This window comes from Drosophila pseudoobscura, chromosome X (assembly GCF_009870125.1).
Source record: "Drosophila pseudoobscura strain MV-25-SWS-2005 chromosome X, UCI_Dpse_MV25, whole genome shotgun sequence".
In the NCBI taxonomy this organism is placed as follows: domain Eukaryota; kingdom Metazoa; phylum Arthropoda; class Insecta; order Diptera; family Drosophilidae; genus Drosophila; species Drosophila pseudoobscura.
Window position 1 is genome coordinate 37,728,153 of NC_046683.1, and position 19,671 is coordinate 37,747,823.

Below are 19,671 nucleotides of genomic sequence, written 5' to 3' on the forward strand. Positions count from 1 at the left end.
ACAATAGTCTGGACAGACGGAGGGACGTTACACACATACAAAAAGAGTGCAAAATACAAATGTATCGACGACTACGAAAATGCCTTCCGCGGTACGGGCAGGAGGACACTTGAAAGGTTCCTTGACCTTGCACTTGGCCATGCTCTTCGCTCTGACAAAGAGCTCATTTAGAGCTCTCATTCATTATTTGCTTGGCAATTATTCAAGGGACATTAAGGGCATACAGCTCTGGGGTTCATACGATCCCCTGGATACCCCGGATTTCTTCGATTCTTCAGTTTCTTGTGGTATATGCCTGGATATATGCATATACAAATTTATGTACACTCTTATGTACGTACATATGTATGTATGTATTTTCCTTTCCACCCCTCTCCTGAGTATGCGCTGGTGGCGCGGATACTTTACTTAATTAATTAATTAGCATAAATTATGAATTAAAATGCGCTCGTTCAGCGATTCGTATCGGATAGGAGTCAAGGGAGGACTAGGAGCCTGCGCTGCAACCACCGCGCGCGCATGATATGAATAATGGTGGTGCCTGATGGCCCGATGGCCGCCTGGAGGCCCGGTGGCCCGGTGGCCATGGTGGTGGATGGTGTTGCATGGAAGTGTCAGCTGTGTCTCGCTCAATCCACCCCTCCCACACCTGGGTGCATTAATCAACTAGGGACGGACTTCCATTTGTACGGACGTCCCTCGTTGAGGATTCTACCTCTGCAGCGACCTACCCTTGCACCCTTGCACCCTTGCACCCTTGCATCCTTGCAGCAGATGGACTCCGTCGCAGTTTCTACTGTACATACATACGTATAACGTAAAGATGTACGTATGCTCACACGTACATACGCATCGCTTACATCGCTTTCAGAGGCGAAAACTACTGTTTCATATAGGTTTTTTTAATTCGTTGTTATACTTTATCTATATCCGAATAAACGCTTACACAATTAGCAAAAAAAAAAAAACAGATCATCTTATTATATAATATGCACGATTATATGGAAAATATATGTACTATATTCTGCCGTGCGGAGGGCAGTACTGGAATCGCACTTCCATTAATTCCAGTAGACGTTTAATGGATGTGCATACCCTTGCAGATCAATCGCGCACTACAGTCGATCCGGAGATTATGTACGATGCAAACTAGTCCTTCATATTCCCACCACTATCATACATCCTATATATGTATGTACATATATGTATATATGTATATGAATATATACCCGTGTGTAGGGTGTAGGATACATGTCGTAGATCCAGCTCGCAGTCTGGCAAAAAGGATTTCCTGTTTGTGTAAATAAATCGGATTAATGATTGATGCTGGGGCAACCCCCGGCTGGCTATACACACTTCGAGGCACCCGTCGAGCCTAGCCCGCGACTGAAAGCGATATGGGAGCGTAGTCCCATAAGTGATAAGTGATCCCTTATGGGACCCTAGACGGTACATTGGTATCTCTTGTATGCTCAGATCTCCACCACGTAGCGACTGCTGCCCGATGGGCTAATGGAGTAGTAGCTATTCTCTGCAACAGATACAGATTCAGATACAAGATTCAGGGAGGATTGCTTCGGCTCACCTTCGTCGCTGTCGAAGCTGTAAAAGTTTTCATCGTCGCGGGTCATGGATCGTCGGCTGCGTCGTGCCTGCTGTCTCTGCTGCTGCTGCTGCTGCTGCTGCTGCTGCTGTTGCTGTTGCTGCTGGGGAGCAGGCAGCGTGAAAGGGGGAGCTCCAGTGGCCGCCGAGCTGCGGCGCCTGCTGGGGTAGGGATAGGCCAGGGGCGACCCGTACTCCGAGCGGCTGCAGTTGGAGTTTTGGCGATCCAAAGACAGTTCCATGGTGAGGAGCTCCTCCTCCTCCTTCTCCCTCCTCCTGTGGCTGTTGTTGTTGTTGTTGTTGTTGTTGTTGTTGCTGGGCTGCGTGGTAACGATCTCTGGTATGACTACTGGTCGATTGGTGGGAGTAATGGGAGATGCTGCCTCCTCCTTCTGTCCATTATCCTCCTCCTCCGCTGCATCATCCTGATCCTCGTCCCAGTTGAAACTGGCTGAGGTGGCGGTCAGCTCGTACTCCTCGCTGTGGAGCCGTCGTGGACAGAGGCGAGGCCGGCGGCCGCCCTCGAATCGGGAGATCAGCTTGTTCACCTTACCAATGTCGCCGGGGAGCACCTGTTCGTTGTAGGTGAGCCGCAGGGAGCTGGTCTTGACCAGCGGCTTGGCCGGGCGCGTCATGGAGGCACGGCTCCTCTGCGGGAGGGACGAAACCGCTGGGAGCGACGCGGGAACAGCAGGAGAAGCAGCGCGATTGGGAGGAGTGGTCATGCTCAGGGGCGGGGGCTTGCTGGTGGGCAGCGGCGGAGGCACTGCATCGTAGATGGGCGCTGGTGGCGGAGTAAAGATTCTGCGCTGCGGCGGACGCCGCTTTGGAAGCGGCGGGGGTGGAGGCGAGGCGGACGGGGGACGCTCCAGAGCACGCCTCTCCTTTTCCTCCTCCTCATCCGCATCCTTCGCCTCCTCCTGCTCCTGCTCCTGCTCTTGCTCCTCCTCCCGCTCCTGGGCCATCAGGCTCTCTCTGCTGTTGCCGATCTTTGGGGAGGTCTGCATCCGTATTCTTGTGACCCTGGAGCTGCTATCGTCCGCCTCCTCGCCGCTCGTATCGCAGCTGCTCCCGGCACTGATCCTCAGAATGGGGGCGTTGCGGAGCGCCTCGTCGAAGTCGGCGAACGCGGCCCCCGAGGCCTCGAAGATATCAATGCTCTTAGGCTTGCACAGGGGCCGGGGACCAGGCCAGCATTCAGCCTCTTCCGCCCCTCCCGGCTGCTGCTCCGTCGGTTCGTTGAGCAGCCACTGGGTGGTAGTGCCGGTCGGGGTCGGGGTCGGGGTCGGGGTTGGGGTCGGGCTCCGGACAAGGGCCGGCGATGATGCCTTCGAGGTCTTTGTGGCTACGGCGATGATCAGCGTGGACTCGCAGGAGTCGTCGGTGTGCTCCTGGTGGATGAGCACTCGGGGGTAGTCCTCGTCGGGGATCTCCTCCAGCGAATCGCTGCTCCAGGCCGCGAAGGAGCGTCCTCCGTTTGGGCATCCCCCCTTTGCCGCCTCCGCCTGTAGCTCAGCCAGCGTCGCCATTTGTCGAGCAGCGTGGGCGGACGCAGTTCCTGGTAGGGGGTGCTCCATCTGTGTCTCTTCCTCTTCGTCTTCATCCCCATCCTCGCTGTCATCCTCCTGCTGCCCAAATGCCTCCGCAGCACAGACATCGTGTCCGCTGTCCTGGCTGCCACGCTCCTCTTCGTCCTCGTCGCTATCGCTGTGATGGTAAGTGGCAGCCAGCTCCTCATCGTCGTCAATAAAGACGGGCTCATGCCCGACAGTGTTCGGCTTGGACTGCCCCCCGACTGTCTCCGAGGGGGAGGAGGCTGCCCCTCCCTGGCGCGGAAAAAACTTGAGCTGATGCATTTTCTCGTTGAGCTTCGTGAGGGTTCGCTCCAGTTGGACTCCAATGGCCATTCCGGTCGCTGCTCCCACTCCTGCTCCTGCCGCCGCACCTGCTCCCCCTTTGGGGCTCTCCTGCGATTTGGTTGCTGCGGTCTTGAAGCTCTTGCGCCAGCGCTCCTGCAGCTGCTCCGTGGAGGCAAATCGACTGAGGCGGGCTCTCAGATTGCCAGAGGACTTGGCTGGTGGCTCCTTGTCCCTGTCGCTCTCCCTCCCTTGCTGCGGCTCTTCGTCCGAATCGTCGACTGCCTTCTGCTGCTGCTGCTGCTGCTGCTGCTGCCGCTTCTCCTTGAGCTTCGCTGGCCGCTTGATGGACTTGCGCAGCCTCTTGATGTTTTTGCGGATAGCCGACTTCGGTGGAGGGGTTTGAGGTGTGCTCGATGCCGCCTCCCCCGCACCCTTCTCCTCCTTGCTGCGACCTTTCTGGAGACTGTGAAGGGTGTTGGGGAAGCTGGGGAGCTTTTGGAACAGCTGTTTATAGCTGCTGCGACGCGGCGAAGCCTCCCGATCCGGCTGCTCCTCGCGCTCCCGCTGCACCTCCTGCTCCTCCATTTGCAGCGGCGGCTGTCGGACCTTGGCGAATCGCGTGGCTGCAATGCCCGGCTTCCTGCTTCTCGCGGGCAGTGGTGGTGTGCCCTCCATTCCGCTCTCATCTCCACTCTGCTCGGCCACGCTGCGCGGCTTCTGGGGCTTCGTGCGCTCCTCCGCCTGTCCGGCCTCTCGGTCGGGACTGTTCTGTCCGGATCTAGCGAGCGTCTTGAATCGAATGTCGTAGTTGTCGGCTATCTCCCGATCCCTGCGCGCCAGTGCCCGCCGCTCCGACCGCAGCTCGGCCTCGTACTGCTCCACGTAGCGGTCCACCTGGATGTCGTCCCGCCTCAGGATCGTCTGCTTGGTGAACAGATGCTTCAGCCGAAGCTCGCTGAGGCTCTTGTAGCCCCTCTGGATGCGCTGCGTCAGAGTCGGGGGCTGGCCTCCACCTTCCACTGGGGCCGACGGAATCTTAACGGGGCTAATGGGTCGCGAGGCACGGTCCCCGACTCCGCTGTCCGGTGCATAATAATCGTCATCCAGACTCCCCGCACTTCGATAGGTGCTTGGCTGTCTGTGTCCTGTTCCTTGGCCCATTCCCATTCCCATTCCCATTCCCATGCCCGTGCCCACCTCCTGCTGCTGCTCCTCGTACATCAACGAGCTGATGGTGGAGATCCGCTGGGGTGTGCGGTTGATGAACTGCTGCGACTGTTGTGGCAGCGGCAACGGCAGCGTGCACATTCCTCCGCCGTCGACTCCGTTGACTGCTGCTCCCCCGGCCCCATCCTTGTTACTGTTGCTGCTGTGGCTTCTCCTGGAGCTGCGGAAGACCTTGCGACCGCGGAGCTTGGGGAGCGATTTCGGGAGCTTCAGTTGCGGCAACGAGGGCAGCGAGGGCAGCGAAGGCAGCGAAGGCAGCTTGGCTGCGGAGGAGAAGAAATAATAATAAAATAAATGAACGTGAACTTTTTTGGAACCAACTCTGGAAACAGATTCTGGGTGCACAAGAAATAATAAATACACCAATTGATTGCATCAGGAAAAAACTCCACTTCGATTTTTGCTTGATTCAATTCTCTTTTGGGCCATCGTTCGCCTCTTACCGCGCCCCTGCCGCCTGCTGGCTTCACCGGAGTCGGTTCCCCGAATCCAAGAACGAAATACACAGTCCTTCGCGAGGCGCAGAAAAAAACTACTTTTCGGTCCGCTTAGTCCTGGCAATTTGCTAGTCTTTGATATTATCCATACGAACTGCATTCGAGCTGATCAAACTCCCACGAGATGAACTAGTTCTTTAAAAATTATAGTGCTTAATAATAGTCTCCGATATTAGAGGCTGCTGCCTTTAAACTTGAGCTATTTAGGAAAAAAAAAACTAAATTGAAAACTATTCAAATATTCTATGGGCTTCCATCCTGATCCTAGCTCAAATTTGCGGGGAATGTTGTGGAAAACCAGCACTCACCTCTCAGGCGATCCACATCGAGACGCTGGCAGAGATTACGAAGGTCCATTGACCCACCGCCGCCGATGCCGCGTGCGGTAGTGGAGTGGCCCGGATTATGCAGATTCTGTGGATTCCTTTCGCAGCCCAAGTCGGAAGAGGAGTTCCCTTTCAATACCGATTCCGATTGCACTTGCTGCAGCTGGTCGTGATGATGGTAGTGATGGAACTGTTGGTGGCTCATAGCACCCTCGCCTGCAACTCCGACCCCACCGAGAACTCCGAAAGCGACAACAACAAAACCGACACCGACAGAGACAGCGACAACGACAACGACAACGATAACGGCGAAAACTGGTAACGTCCGTTGCAGTTCAGCATTTTAGCCAGTTTGAAGCTCCGGCGGACAGCATCGGCTCTGGCCCCAAAGCCACACACCGGGTTGCACCCAATTTCAATGGGAAACTGCTAATTAAATTAACGCGCGGACTGGCTGACAGCGGACAGACAGCCATCCAGCCAGCCAGCCAGACAGACAGACAGACAGAGAACCCTTCTCCAGGTCGGTCTTCATTCCCCTGCTCTCCTCCATCCGCCCCATCGGTGCGGTGCTCGGTATTCGAGGTTCGGTATTCGGTGTTCTGTAGTCGGTTTCGGTGTTCGGTATTCGGTATTCGGTTTCGTATTCCCGCTAACTGGCGTGGCCTCTGGCACCATTTCTAATTTCCATTTTCCCTAGACCCTGTCACCAGTTCGGCCCATGGAAACCAGGTCTATGATGACGCCCCCTCTGGCATTTGGGCATTTGTTATCCATCGACTATTGCTATGGCATTTCTTGCACTTGATTCTATGCTCAGCCTGGGGGGGGGGCTTGGGTTTTCCTTGTGGTGCATATTCGTATTTCCAATGCCTCGCGCAGTTCTCTTAATCACTTCCTCCGTCATCGTACCGTCGTACTGTTATGTTCAAAACCAAGGCAAATATCGCTGAAAAGTAATAAATAATCGATCAATCGATTTTGAGCAGTGCGTCGGAATTCGATATCGAATTCTGTCTCTCTCTGTAAAATACGAGATTCCGTTGTCTTCTTTTCGATTTACCGTTTGTCCTTGCCCCCTGTCTGTCCCATTGCTGTGCATGTTTTTTTTTAGTGAGGGAGCGCGTAGAGAAGGACGACTCGCTCAGAGAGGGTTAGAAGGGACGAGATGGTGAGAGAACGCGCTCAGCGTGGTCCTCTGCGATATTGCGGTTTCGCGATGCTGAGAGAGAGCAGCGACATATGTATGTAGACATGTACATCTACATATGTATATGTAGTGTATATATATATGTTTGAACGCATGAAGCTGAGTATCAGTAATCGTAGTCTCGAGGCTCGTGTTCCTCGTGTTCCTTCAATCGTTCTATTTAACAGCTGATTTGCGAATACAAAATATGCCATGAATTAATCCACGCTTCCATGATCCCTCGACTGGAGCCTAGCGCCCACCGCCTTAGGAATTGCATGTTGGATGCAAATAGGGTTGGGTGAATACCAGATTGCGATTCATTCCTTGGACCGAATCACGACTGGTGAGAATCAAGTGGTCCGCTAACTCTCTTTCGGGTCTAATGTCGCGCCTGTCACTACTACACACTACATACATACATAGAGATACATATGTAGGTATACATACGTAGATATGTGGAAGCTGTTTTGTGTTGTTTTTGTATACCCTTCTGCTGCGCTGCGCTGCGCTGCTGTGACAGGCAAACGCGTCGTACTCGTAGTCGTTACGCTGCTGGAGCGGACAACGTTGTATAATTCGATCATAGTTTGAATCATATTAGACAATTGCATTACTCATTACTCATTACTCATTACTCATCTCTCTCTGTTCTCCCTTTTCTCTTTTCAGCCACACAGACATGCTAAACTTTTATGGCCTGCCCCATGCCCCTCAGCACACCCACACCTTACTCTCTCGCTCGTACGCGTCGCCTCGCCTCGCCTCGTCTCGTCTCGTCTCGTCTCGTTTCGCATTGAAAAGTGTTAAGTTCTGGAAATCATTATCAACATTATAATAATTTTATTTTCAGTGCCACAAAGAGAAAAGATAAAAGCTCGACGTGGATGCAATTTCATTAGTGTGTAAATTGTGCGAGATCTAAGAGTCGAAGCAGAGCAGGAAAAGGAGAAGGAGAAGACACACCACCCGCAACCACAACCACAACCACAGCCACAGCCACAGACTCTACTCTCCACCACACACTCGCAACACACACGCGAAGAAAGAGAGAGAGGGAGCGGCTCGAAAATGCGGCGGCAGTCAACGATGCTGGCCGCGATATTGCTAGCTGCCTTTTTGGGCAGTGCAACTGCAAGAAGTAAGTCCACAGCAACGAAGGGGATGCGGGGGGATGGGGATCTGCACTGAGACCCCTAGTCCCATCTACCCCATGCACATACAGTGGCGGCGAAAAAAATAGCACTGCTAGGTTCAACAGTCTTTGTTGTTTCAAAACATGACCACTGTCCAACATTTCGTGCACAAAAATGTAATATTAAATGGGTTTACATGGCTCCTCTCCTAACAGTTCTTATTTTCTTAGGCTTACGTCGATTGTTACAAGAAAGTTACCAAATTAATGTAGTTATGGGTCTTGGAAAGCACTGCAGTGAAGAAAGGATCAAAGGATCAAGGATCAAAAAATTGTCGGTTTAAAATATGTTTCCAACAAGAAACTTGTGGAAGAAAGGCCGCATATCTCCATTTCTGGCAAAACTTTTGCTTCGTGAGAGCAAGGACCAATTTAAAAAAGTATCTCAACAAATCGCCAAGAACCGGGAAAGTTAGAGATCTTGTTACAAGAACGTAAAATAGGTGCCCGCAGTCCGGAAGGGTATGGGGCAAAGAAAAAATTTAAAAATATGTGGCTGATGCGGAACCAAAGAGCCATAAAGATCCTTGGGGTATCCTGCATGGTTCGTGGATTAATATCCCAAGGGAAAGATGCGAAAGTTAGGTGAACTTTAATGCCGAGTTACAACATAACTACAACCTTTAATATTACAACTAATACTACATTTTGAACTCAAATTTTTAAAACGTTTCTTTGGCTTTTATAGATATATAGATTTTTATGGATAAAATCCATTGTTTAAACAAAAACCGTCAGTACAGACACATTAGCCCCATGGTGCTAGTTTTTCGCCGCAGCTGTACTTATGTACATATGTACGTAATTTTTAGGTTTAATAAACTGGTCGACAATACTTGATCCTGAAATTGGAACTTCTGATGAGATCTTCGTAGTTGAAAATATCAAATTTATACGTCTTTATTTTCCACACGACAACAATCAGCACTAATCAAAAGTCAGTAAAAAGAAAAAAGAACTTTTCCCTTGCGTTCATTTGGAAATTAAATTTGACATTCCCTTCGTTCGTGCGCCAACCTCCGATATGAGTAGAATATTGGGCCACAACGCTAAAACACTTTTTTATATAATGGAGAGATATAAATGTATTTCGTTCACATCTCGGAGAGTAGCTCGATGCGGAAGCCCCACAGCCCCACAGCCCCACAGCCCCACAGCCCTGCCTGTCCCCCTTGCAGGTCTGGCTAGCATTCAAAACTAAGCATTCAATAGTTCTCAAGAGCTAAAAATAATATCAAACCTAATTTAAAATTGATGCGACCAATTAGTGGCATGATCCCAGTGCTCATCAATCTTTCCTCCTGCTCTACCCCAACTCAGCCAACTCCCCGCCACGGATCATCAAGCAGCCGGCACCCGGCGAGCTTCTCTTCAAGGTGGCGCAGCAGAATAAGGAGAGCGACAATCCATTTATTATCGAGTGCGAGGCCGATGGACAGCCCGAGCCAGAGTAAGTACCCGTACAAATACATATACTAAAAGATTTGATACAATCTAAAAATATCTAAAATGGGCCAATAAACTAGCGGAGTCGTCGCAAATTCAATGGAATCAGTTCATATATTTTCGGTATACATTTATTGGTACATTTGGTACTATCCTCTATCCTCTATCCTCTATCTTCTATCCCCTTTCCCCTATTCACCCGATTCCGCCGATTCACGTAAATCAAATTTAAGCAGTCTTCTGACCGAAATATATATTCCCCCTTCAGATCTGAATAAAAAACGTTTTCGTTTTTTGTTTGTTTACTTTCCGGCCTTGTTTCTTACGAAATATTTTAGTCGTCACAAAGTATTTCGAATTTATTATAGAACCGAGGAAGCAGCATTTGGCTCAGAATTTGATACAGCTTGTCCTAAAAGAATAAGGAATTGTTGAGCGAAGCCAAATGGAATGCAATCGAGCGGGAACGTTGTGAGTTGCTGCTGCGACCGCAACTCTACATTTATACCCGATACTTAGTCAGCATGGCTCTCCTCCGCCAAACGGCGCTAACATTGAACGACACGACAAAGAGTGCGTGCGAGAGAGACAGAAAATCAGTCAGTACGTGTCGGGGGGCGCAGCATAGCCACTGAAAATTGATTTGTATAATTACATATATGTACATATGTAACAATCGCAGGCTCTGATGCTCGTATGAATGAAGCTATAAAGGAAGGTATGAAAAGAATTCAGGGGCATAACAAATGATAATGTATGGGGATGTACATAGGTACATAGGTACATATGTACATTCGAGTATGTAACAGCCAGATGGAATCATTTCCAACCCCATTAAGAATTCTTGATCATTATGATATGATTACGATGATCATTATGATTGATATAGATAGTATGTATCTCTTTCCCAGAGTGGTCTAGCACCATGTAGGGGTGATCTCTCCTCCCGAAGGGTAAAACTTTTTTCAACCTTTGAGGTGTATCTAAAATTCGATGAGCTAACCAATATTAAGATCCCACAAAATGCTGTACATATATACATACATACATATGTATACATATGTACATATGTATGTAAATTTTCGGTCAGCTTTTGTGCTGGAAAGGAAGCTATGCCGAAACCTAATCTGGCGTCGTGAGTAATGTCTGAACCATGTTTATGCGGCCAATTTGAACCTGTTTCCTAAACTCAAATAAAACACGTTTCGTCGCCGCCGCGCTACGATTAGTTTCGTTTCGTTTCTTTCTGATTTGTTGTACTTTTTGTACTTTTTTACTTTGACTTTGAGTTTTGGCCGTGCACTTGGGTCCATTCATTGCATTGAGTCATCTCCATCTACATCACCGTTTGAAATGCGGAATTCAAAGTTATTCGTACGTACATACATATGTATGTATGTATGTATGTATGTGCACACATATTTGTCTACTATATTCTGGACATCAAGTGATGACCTCATTGTCAAAATAAAATGAAAGAATGACTAAATGTGGATGTGGATGTGGCGAGAAGATGTGGCGTCGGGGCAAAAGAAAAGCGGCGTGACGAGCCATGAAAATATTTATAAAGCGTCTCTGAAATGTTTACGAGGGAAAATGTGAAAACATGGGATGGTTTTCCCATCGGAGCTGCTTCTATGACACTCGCTTTAAGCTGTACTGAAGGCGAACTAAATAGCCCCACATTTCGGAGATTTAGAGCATTGTTTTAAACATAAGCATGTACCCTATGTACATACATTATGTCAAAGTAAACCTCACTTCGGAGCTGGGAGAGATTAGCAGATAATCAATCGATCTGTCGCGTCATACTGCTCGGATAGGCAATCCTTCCGAAGAAGAAATAAAATAGAGAATAGAATAGCGAAGAAAGGAGTAGTCTTGACATACATGTATTTATTCGAATGCTCAATGTCGAATATTTCCCTCCAGCTCTCTGTCGAGAAACTGTCATACAGGCAGAAAGAGGCAGAGAGTAGTGTCAGACGAAGCGCCTCGGCAGCAGCTCTGCTGTAATAGCGGGCGTCGCATCGTCAGCAGCAGCAGCAGCAACAGATGGCCAAATGCCAGGCCAGACAGGCGCTGCTACCGTCACCAGCAGCGACACAGGCACAGAAGTTGGCAATGTGTGAGGTGTAGAAGAAAGCAGAGGAAAACGCAGCAGCAGCAGCAGCAGCAGCAGCAGAACCAGAACATGATAATGGGGAAACATGAGAAAATGCTGTTGTTTTATTTTTACACTACCATCCATACATACATATGTATGTACATATGTCTGTATGTATGTATGTAGGTCTGAAATGGGTTAATAGTGGGAAATGTGTGCGTTTCTCCCGCGTACACTCCGCTCTCTTCGGATGGAAGGCAGCAAGTGGTTAATTTAGCTGGACAAGAGTACTCTCTTACGGGAACGGAAGAACGGGCACATGTGCGCTGGGATGGACACACAGGTAGTGGTAGACTGAGGTAAAGAGAGGATCAGGAGCAGCGGTTCGGGTGCGGGGGCGGGTAGGGGGGCAACCACTATGAAACCTGTTTGACTGGATGGTCAAGCACGCTGAGAATATTAACGAAGCAAGAAAAATAAACAGATCTACACCTAAAATGAGCCAAGCCCCGAGCATTACGTAATACCATCTAGAGTTTTGGCATTTTACCGAAAATTAAGCAGTCACAGCTACACGTTTTAATCCAAGGATTTCGATACATACATATGTACATATGTACATGCATACATAAAAACTTACAATCTCTCTATATATTTGGCAATGTTTGTAATAGGCATTTCACTCAAAACAAAAAAAAAAAAAACAAGCGGGAACGTTGTGCGTCGTGATCCCAAGAGTCTGGATACAAAATATGGTTTCTCCAGCTCTTATAGTCTCTGAGATCTAGGCGCTCATCGGGACGGACAGACAGACGTGGATCAATCGACTCGGCAATTGAGGCTGATCAAGAATATATACACTTTATGTGGTCGGAAACGCTTCCTTCTGGGCGCTACATCCATTTTCACCACAAACCTAATACACCCCAATACTGCCTTTGAGTATCGGGTAAAAAAAAAACACCAAATATCTTCCGCCGAAGAGAGCAAAGCAGAGCAGAGCAGTCGGTAAGGCAGGTAATGTGGTAACAGTGGGGCTTACATCAGCAGTGCTCCGTCAAAGTCGCGCTTAGTTCTCTTCTCTCCCTCTCTGTTCTCCGCTCAAAAGCTTTTCAAGCACATCGCTCTCTCTCTCTCCCTCTCTCTCTATTTCTCTCTCTCCTCTTATGTACGAGTATGTATACGGTATACGCCTCTGTGGTTCAGCGTGACATACTTTTATTGTTGTCGGTGGCTGCCTTTTCCCACCTCTGCTGCAACGCTGCCTCTGCCTCTGCCACTGCCTCTGCCACTGCCTCTGCCTCTGCCACTGGCACTGCCATTGCTGCTGCAAATGTACAAAGCAATGCGTGCAGAGTTATTTTTAACTTTCAACCCAAAGCAACAACAAAATCATGAGAATGATGATGATATTTAGCTCTTTTTACGTTACTTTTTTTTAGCCCACCGATACTAATGATGTTATTTGTTCTCTATCTCTCTCTCTATCTCTTTATTTCTCTCTCGTAGTAGTTGAAGTAGTAGTAGTAGTAGTTCCGTAGGTTGCTGCAGTGTGAGTCATTCAGATTTTCATCTGCGGGTGGACGTGGACGTGGCTGTAACCCTAAATGAGTGTCATTTGCATCCAAGAAGTATGGATCGTTGGGGATTAAATCAGTAGGAAACACTAAGAAACTAAGTTCTGCCTCTGCTGCCTCACACGAACAAACGCAGATAAACACCTACTGGTGTATCGTAGGATGATTAATGCGAATGGTTGTTGCCTGAATCGAAAACCCTCACTTTCTGTCTCTCCTACAGTCTTAAGAATTTCCGCGTTTCTCGCGGGGGCATCGTTGCGTATTACTTTCCCTCTTTCAAGTGGAACCAGTTCAACGGTTCCAATCAAAGACTGGATGTTCAATCGAACTAGTTCAAAACTCAGTAGTAAGCGCAACATCTTTCTCATATACTACATGCATACATACATACATATGTACATACATATGTACAACCCCCAATAGCGCAAGTTTTCTCCCTTTTAATACCCGGTACTCGAAGAGTATACGGGTATATTCGATTTTTGGAAAAATACAAATATACATACATACATACATAAGCATATACATTCTTGATCAGCATCAATAGCCAAAGACTATAGGAGCAAGAGCAACCAGTATCTTGTGATATCACACTGTTACAAGTGTATTTCAAAATTGTACCCCGCCGGCATCCTCCCCTAACAGAGAACGAAAATCTGTGGCATCCAAAATGATGAATAACCGAAATTGGAAACCCGAAACGCAGAATCGTAGAAAATTACCATATCTACCAAACTGCAGAATCTGAACAAGATGGGATCATTATTGTAGCCAGAATAAATAAATTGAGTTGAATTCATTCTCTGACTCTCTCCCACACTCTTCGTTGTACAGTGTGCGCCCTCTGGCGAGAGAAAAAAGGCTGGTGCTGGTACTAGAATATAAAAAGGGATATGTAAATAATATATATATATATATATGTATATATTTATAATCTGATATGTACAAATCTCCCAAACGGTTCGAACGATTTTTATGATTTTTTTTGTACAAAAATCGAACCGTGTTTTGCGAACAGTGATACCAAACGACATATGAAATATATATTGTATAAAATTCATCATAAGGTCACATAATATACTGACTGAGTACCGGTTATAAAGTAGAGCCGCGGCCTTTGCCGCAGCTCACAACGTTCCCCCCTCGTTTTTCGCTGTTGCTGTGTCTTCACTTCTGTCTGCCTCTTCGGGTGCCCTTGACTGGGCATGAGAGCACGTTTTCATGGCTTTCGTTTTTTATAGGCTTTGCATTTGTTTGTATGTCTGTCTGTCTGTCTGTTTCTACGACTGATGTAGCATGAAGTTGTTTGTTAGTTGCGATTGAACTTTTAAGAAACTAGTTTTTCCTTTACCCTGTCTCTTCCTATCTCTATTTGTGCGGTGTGTGTGTGGAAGACCTACAACTTTTGATACAATTTTAAAAGTATGGAATTTCTTTTGTTTTGAAATAAATGCTACATATTTTGGCGCTTTAATTGAGTAAATTCCTTTCCTATCAAATATTTTCTTCATTTACAGACTATGTACAGTCAAGGAAAAAAGTCAACATACAGCACCGATTTTTCAATATTTCGGGTTTTCGCAATGAAAATTAAAAAAGTTGGTATGCCATTATTTAGGACACTTAAAGTTATTATTATTTCAGAAAAAAAACTTAAACAAAAATTATGTATACTAAAGTTACAACAAAAAAACATAAAATGTTCACGGAAAAAAGTGTACATACAGCCTCAATGCTTTTGTATTATAGTCTCAAAGACATCTTAATATTAATACTTTTTATACTTTTAATATTTGGTTGGTCCACCATTGGCATCTATTACAGCCTGTAGTCGTCGGGGCATCGAAGCCACCAAATTTTCGGTTGTTGTGGGCGGAACTTCGGCCCAAGCTCGAATGAGGGCGGTTTTGAGGCTTTCCCGACTGCTGATGTTATATTTCCGAACCAATCTTTCTAAAATGTCCCAAAGATGTTCGATTGGGTTAAGGTCTGGCGATTGGGGTGGTGAATGAAGCTGTCTTGGGGCATAATACAGCAACCAATCACGCACAACATGTGCGGTGTGCTTTGGATCGTTGTCCTGTTGGAAGATCCAACTGCTTCCCAGGCTCAATGTATCCACCGATGCTTTCAAATTTTCTTCCAATATCTTCTTGTACTGGAAGCGATCCATATTCCCTTCCACAAACACCAAATTACCTACTCCAGGCGACGCCATAGCGCCCCAAACCATTACACTACCACCTCCATGCTTGACGGTGGGTATCATGTTTATAGGGTCAAGAGCGGTGTTTGTCTTTCTCCAAACTCTGGAACGGCCATCACTTCCGAAAATATTGTATTTACTTTCATCTGTAAATAAAACGCTTTTCCAGAAGTTTAAATCCTTATTTAAGTGCGCTTTGGCGAATTCCAGGCGCAAAATCCGATTCTTTTCTGAAATCAATGGTTTCTTTCGTGGAACTCGGCTCTTGAAACCATCCTTGTGCAAAAAATTGGCAATTGTTTTTGGGTGCACAATGACTCCTGAACACTTTTCGATGCGTTCCGCCAATTTTGGAGCACTTATTTTTGGATTTTTATTAACTTCCTTGAGGATGCTTCTCTCGTCGCGACTCGATAGCTTTTTTGGCCTTCCAGATCTCATCTTATTTTCCGTGGAATTGTTGTTGTTGTTGTTGCGAATGATGGTCTGGACTGTGGATCGACTTAATTTAACTATATCCGCGATTTCGCCATATGATTTATTATCATTACGAAGGCTAATAATTAAATTGCGAACAGAAGATTGTATTTCCTTCCTTTTTTCCATTTTTTTCCCCAAAAAAAGAGTAGCAATAATAATTTTTTCCAGCCAGTAAACACACTTGATACGCAATGAAGCTAGGCGTCAAAATAGTCGGGGATTTCCCTTTTTTACCTTCTATTTCTTGAATTATTAAAGGGAATTCCCACGCTGTATGTACACTTTTTTCCGTGAACATTTTATGTTTTTTCGTTGTAACTTTAGTATACATCATTTTTGTTTAAGTTTTTTTTCTGAAATAATAATAACTTTAAGTGTCCTAAATAATGGCATACCAACTTTTTTAATTTTCATTGCGAAAACCCGAAATATTGAAAAATCGGTGCTGTATGTTGACTTTTTTCCTTGACTGTACATATGTATGTACATCTGTTGGTACGCTCATAAGTATGTACATATGTACATATATTGAGTATACTAATCCCAATATGAGAGAGCGGGCTCCACCATTCCATACCCAAACTGATTAATTTCATTTGAATCGACCAATACATGCACCCGCCTACATACGCATACGACTGAAAGCAGACAATGCCTGTGTGTCTCCATACGCACTCCGCACTACATCAAACCACGAAGCGAATACATACATATCATATACATATGTATGTATCTATGTATATATGTATGTATGTACGCACTCATGCTGAGAGAGTGGCCCAACGAATGGCGCTGGGGGGTATCTTATTGATTTTTTACACCACATTAGTCCGAGTCCTTTTAAACTGAGGCTGCTGCTGTCCTTGAATTTTATTTTCTCTACTCTCAAAGAGAGTGTCCCTCTTTCCCCCACTCAACTCCCCCAGCCATTCCGATTCCGATTCCGACTCTTCGCTTCGCTGGCCTCCCCTTCGTTACCAGAAGAAGCGATAGACAGCGAAATTCAATTCTAGAGTAGTCTGTGATTGAAACCTCTGCGCCTGCAAAAGGGCGCCTTGCTGCACAGGCGACTCCCGTCTCCGGAAAGCACTCTGCTTCCGCTCCACCCAAAAACTTGGGCCCCCACCAAAGCGACATGATTCATGCGTATCAATCATCAATCAAACTTTGGCCAAACTGCAGACGCAATGGTGGTGGGGGTCTGTTGACGTTGTTGTCTCAGTTTTGCCATTTTGTCATTAGTTGGGCTTCCGTCTGTGTCCCTATGCCCGTCTCTCTCTCTCTCTCTCTCTCTCTCTCTCTCTCTCTCTCTCTCTCTCTCTCTCTCTCTCCCTCTCCCTCTGTCTCTTTCTCTGCTTGTTTCCGTTATTGCGCATATAATTCGCTTTTAGATAGGAGAAGGGGAAGAAGGCAAGAAGGGAGGATATTATACACTGTCTGTCTGTCTGTCTGTCTATTTGTCTGTCTGTCTGTCTGTCTGTCTTTCCACTGGCATATTTAATTCGGCTAAATCGGAGAAAATCGATGAAGTGCGCCAGCAAAAAATAAAGCATGAATGAAAACGAATAATAGGGCTTCCTTCTTATTATCTTTCGGCTTGGGCTTGGGCTTGGGCTTGGGCTAAGGGAAACTAAAGGAAACGTTAAGTGTGGTTCATGCGGGCATTTTCACGACAAAATGTGACAAAAAATAGTAATTGAGTAACTGGGCCCTATATTCGCCGAATCAATGACAATGATGATAATTGATCGTGTGGCTGTAAGGCTGAAAGGATACGAGCCTAGACATGACCTGGCTGAACGATACAAAAAGGAGAAGTGCTTTTTGAGGTTGGGGTATGAAATTTCACAACTCTGCGAATTGGGTAGGACTATCTTTACAACCTTTTTTTGTGCTATTACGTATATTGTGTATATTAAGTAAACTAAGTATTGAGCGCTAATTTTCAAAGTTATTAAATGCTAAAATATTTTATTTTTTTTTTTTTTACTAAATCCCTGCGGATCCGTGCTAATAATGTTTAAAAAATATACCATTTGCCAAGGTTGGCCAATCTTCGGAGTTTTTTATTATTTTTATATTGTTTGAAATGTTATAGATAGTTTGGGGAAAAATATTTGTCAAGAATCATCAAAGTTCATGAAATTATATGTCAGTCCATTGGGTAAATTAGTCAACTTTCAATAAATTTAGAAAATAATATCCGGACAGAAGTCCATCTTTATGTATCTTCCAGATTATGAAATTCCTCTGATATTTATACATATGTACGGGTATATACATATATCATACGGATAGCGAACTTCAGTCATGAAAAGTTGTGTTCTCTTCACCACCGGCACAAAACCAATTCCTCTCACGAAATCCCCAATCATAAAATGCCCGAATCAGATAACCACGTAAAGATCCGCCTTAATACTCGTCCCAGATACTAAGATACTACGTATTCCAGAAAAAAAAGTTCAGCTGAAGAATCTGGCCAAACTGGCCAAACGGTAGGGCAGAGGCTTTCTCTCTGAATTTCGTAAAGGTTCTCACGTTGCGCACTGCATTCGTGATCGCGGGCTACTTCCAGTCCCACGTCCCACGTCCCCTCTCTGTCTCTCCCGTCCGCTCGTGTGTTCTTTTGCCGCTCGATGTCATCGCTGGCGACATCTAACGAATGCTTACGAGTGTGTGTGTGTGTGTGTGTGTGTGTGTATGTGACGCAGCGCGCTCTTTAACCCTTTTATGGGTTGGTGGGGCACATTACGCACATGATAATTAAACGAGCCAAGACGGGTTTTCATTCTTTTCCCCTCTTCAAACTGTTCTTTGTACATAATTCGTGGCTTTAATTACTACGTTTTGTATGCTTAGAATAGGAATATGTTTCGGAAGGGACTCTACCCTCCCCACCACCCATCCCATCCCAGCTACCAGTATGGAATGTGTCTGTGCCATAACCAAAAATGTACGTACATACATATAACATATCTTGGCATTTCCGGTGCAGGTACAGGTACAGGAACAGCTACAGATACAGCTACAGATACAGATACAGCTACGGGGACAGGTGTGCGCATTTTGCCCACAGGTGTCTGTCCGTATCCGCACACAGCCGCACAGCCATTCCTCTCCGGCTCGAACAATACTTCCCTGGCTGCCGCCGTCTGTCAGTCCGTCTATCTACTATGTTTTGCTCTCAGGCTGCTGTTAGAAACAGAAATATTTCCCCTCTTTCCAGAGCTTACGCGAAAATGGCCATCGATTTGTGCGCGAGAGGGGGACGTTCTCTGTGGGGTGCGTTGAGGTAACGAGGGAAATCATATTTGATTCCAAAAACCAATTTGGCTTTTAAATGCTCAACTTTGAGAGAACACTCTGGACACACAAATATAATATTTGAAAGCAAGCCTCAAATGTCGTAATCTAAGCAATCTAGAATTGGGAACGAGACTGGAGCTTATCCGTGCTGGCGCCTCTTGGGTGTACGAGTGTGTATCTGTGTGCACTTCCTGTCCCAAATCTCTGGACTGGCGCTTACTCTCTCCCTGAGCCACTGCCTCCAGCCATCCTTCCGCCGAGCAAAAATCACACTCCTCAATCTCCTCATCTTTTATGGCTCGTGAAACCAAAAACCAAAAACCAAAAACGACTTTTTAAACATGTACAGCACACACAGACAATATTTGCATGTCGTTAGACTTCTGTGCACTCACCCACTCCTCTCCCCTCTCCCATCTCCCATCCCTTGGGCTCTTGTGGCTCCCGTTGCAGCATTACAAAAAATTCAAAGCTGCAGCCCATTCATTCATTCATTCATTCATTCATTCGATTCATTCGTGGCACCGGCCTCCCATGCATGGGAATGCCGGTGCAGCAACCCTTCAGCAAGCGGCTGGATGCGAACTTCTCTGCTCTCTGCTCTCTGCTCTGAGCTCTCTGCTCTGAGCTCTGTCCTCTGTGCTCTCCCTC

The 19,671-nt window shown here is 46.5% G+C and overlaps 2 protein-coding genes across 6 annotated transcripts in view; one reads left to right on the forward strand and one right to left on the reverse strand.

The window, feature by feature from the left end:
• Nrg (Neuroglian) overlaps positions 1-19,671 on the forward strand; it is a 46,118-nt gene that overhangs the window by 10,002 nt on the left and 16,445 nt on the right. For all 4 annotated transcript variants that reach the window (XR_004470718.1, XM_015186904.2, XM_015186905.2 and 1 more), the window contains exons 2-3: positions 7,554-7,841; positions 9,216-9,345. Coding sequence is in view for 3 of the 4 variants with exons in the window: in XM_015186904.2 (XP_015042390.2) it covers positions 7,772-7,841; positions 9,216-9,345 (200 nt within the window). In the remaining variant the exon portion in view is untranslated. The remainder of the gene's footprint in view (positions 1-7,553; positions 7,842-9,215; positions 9,346-19,671) is intronic.
• Positions 887-5,920, reverse strand: PIP82. Of its 2 annotated transcripts, XR_001453020.2 has the most exons (4): positions 5,494-5,920; positions 1,586-4,951; positions 1,357-1,531; positions 887-1,291 (listed from the first exon to the last, which is right to left on the reverse strand). XR_001453020.2 is itself a non-coding variant. In XM_002134598.3 (3 exons), exons 1-3 carry the CDS (start codon positions 5,714-5,716, stop codon positions 1,473-1,475), a joined length of 3,648 nt encoding a protein of 1,215 aa, XP_002134634.2. In that variant the 5' UTR covers positions 5,717-5,920; the 3' UTR covers positions 887-1,472. The 2 variants fall into 2 exon arrangements, 1 of the variants encoding a protein (XP_002134634.2); XM_002134598.3 differs by having other exon boundaries at positions 887-1,531.

Coding starts and splice junctions, on each gene's coding strand:
- PIP82 (XM_002134598.3), bottom strand. CDS start 5,716: ATGAGCCACCAACAGTTCCATCACTACCATCATCACGACCAGCTGCAG. Junction 4,952..5,493: donor CGATGTGGATCGCCTGAGAG/GTGAGTGCTGGT, acceptor TCTCCTCCGCAG/CCAAGCTGCCTTCGCTGCCT. Junction 1,532..1,585: donor CAGCTTCGACAGCGACGAAG/GTGAGCCGAAGC, acceptor TATCTGTTGCAG/AGAATAGCTACTACTCCATT.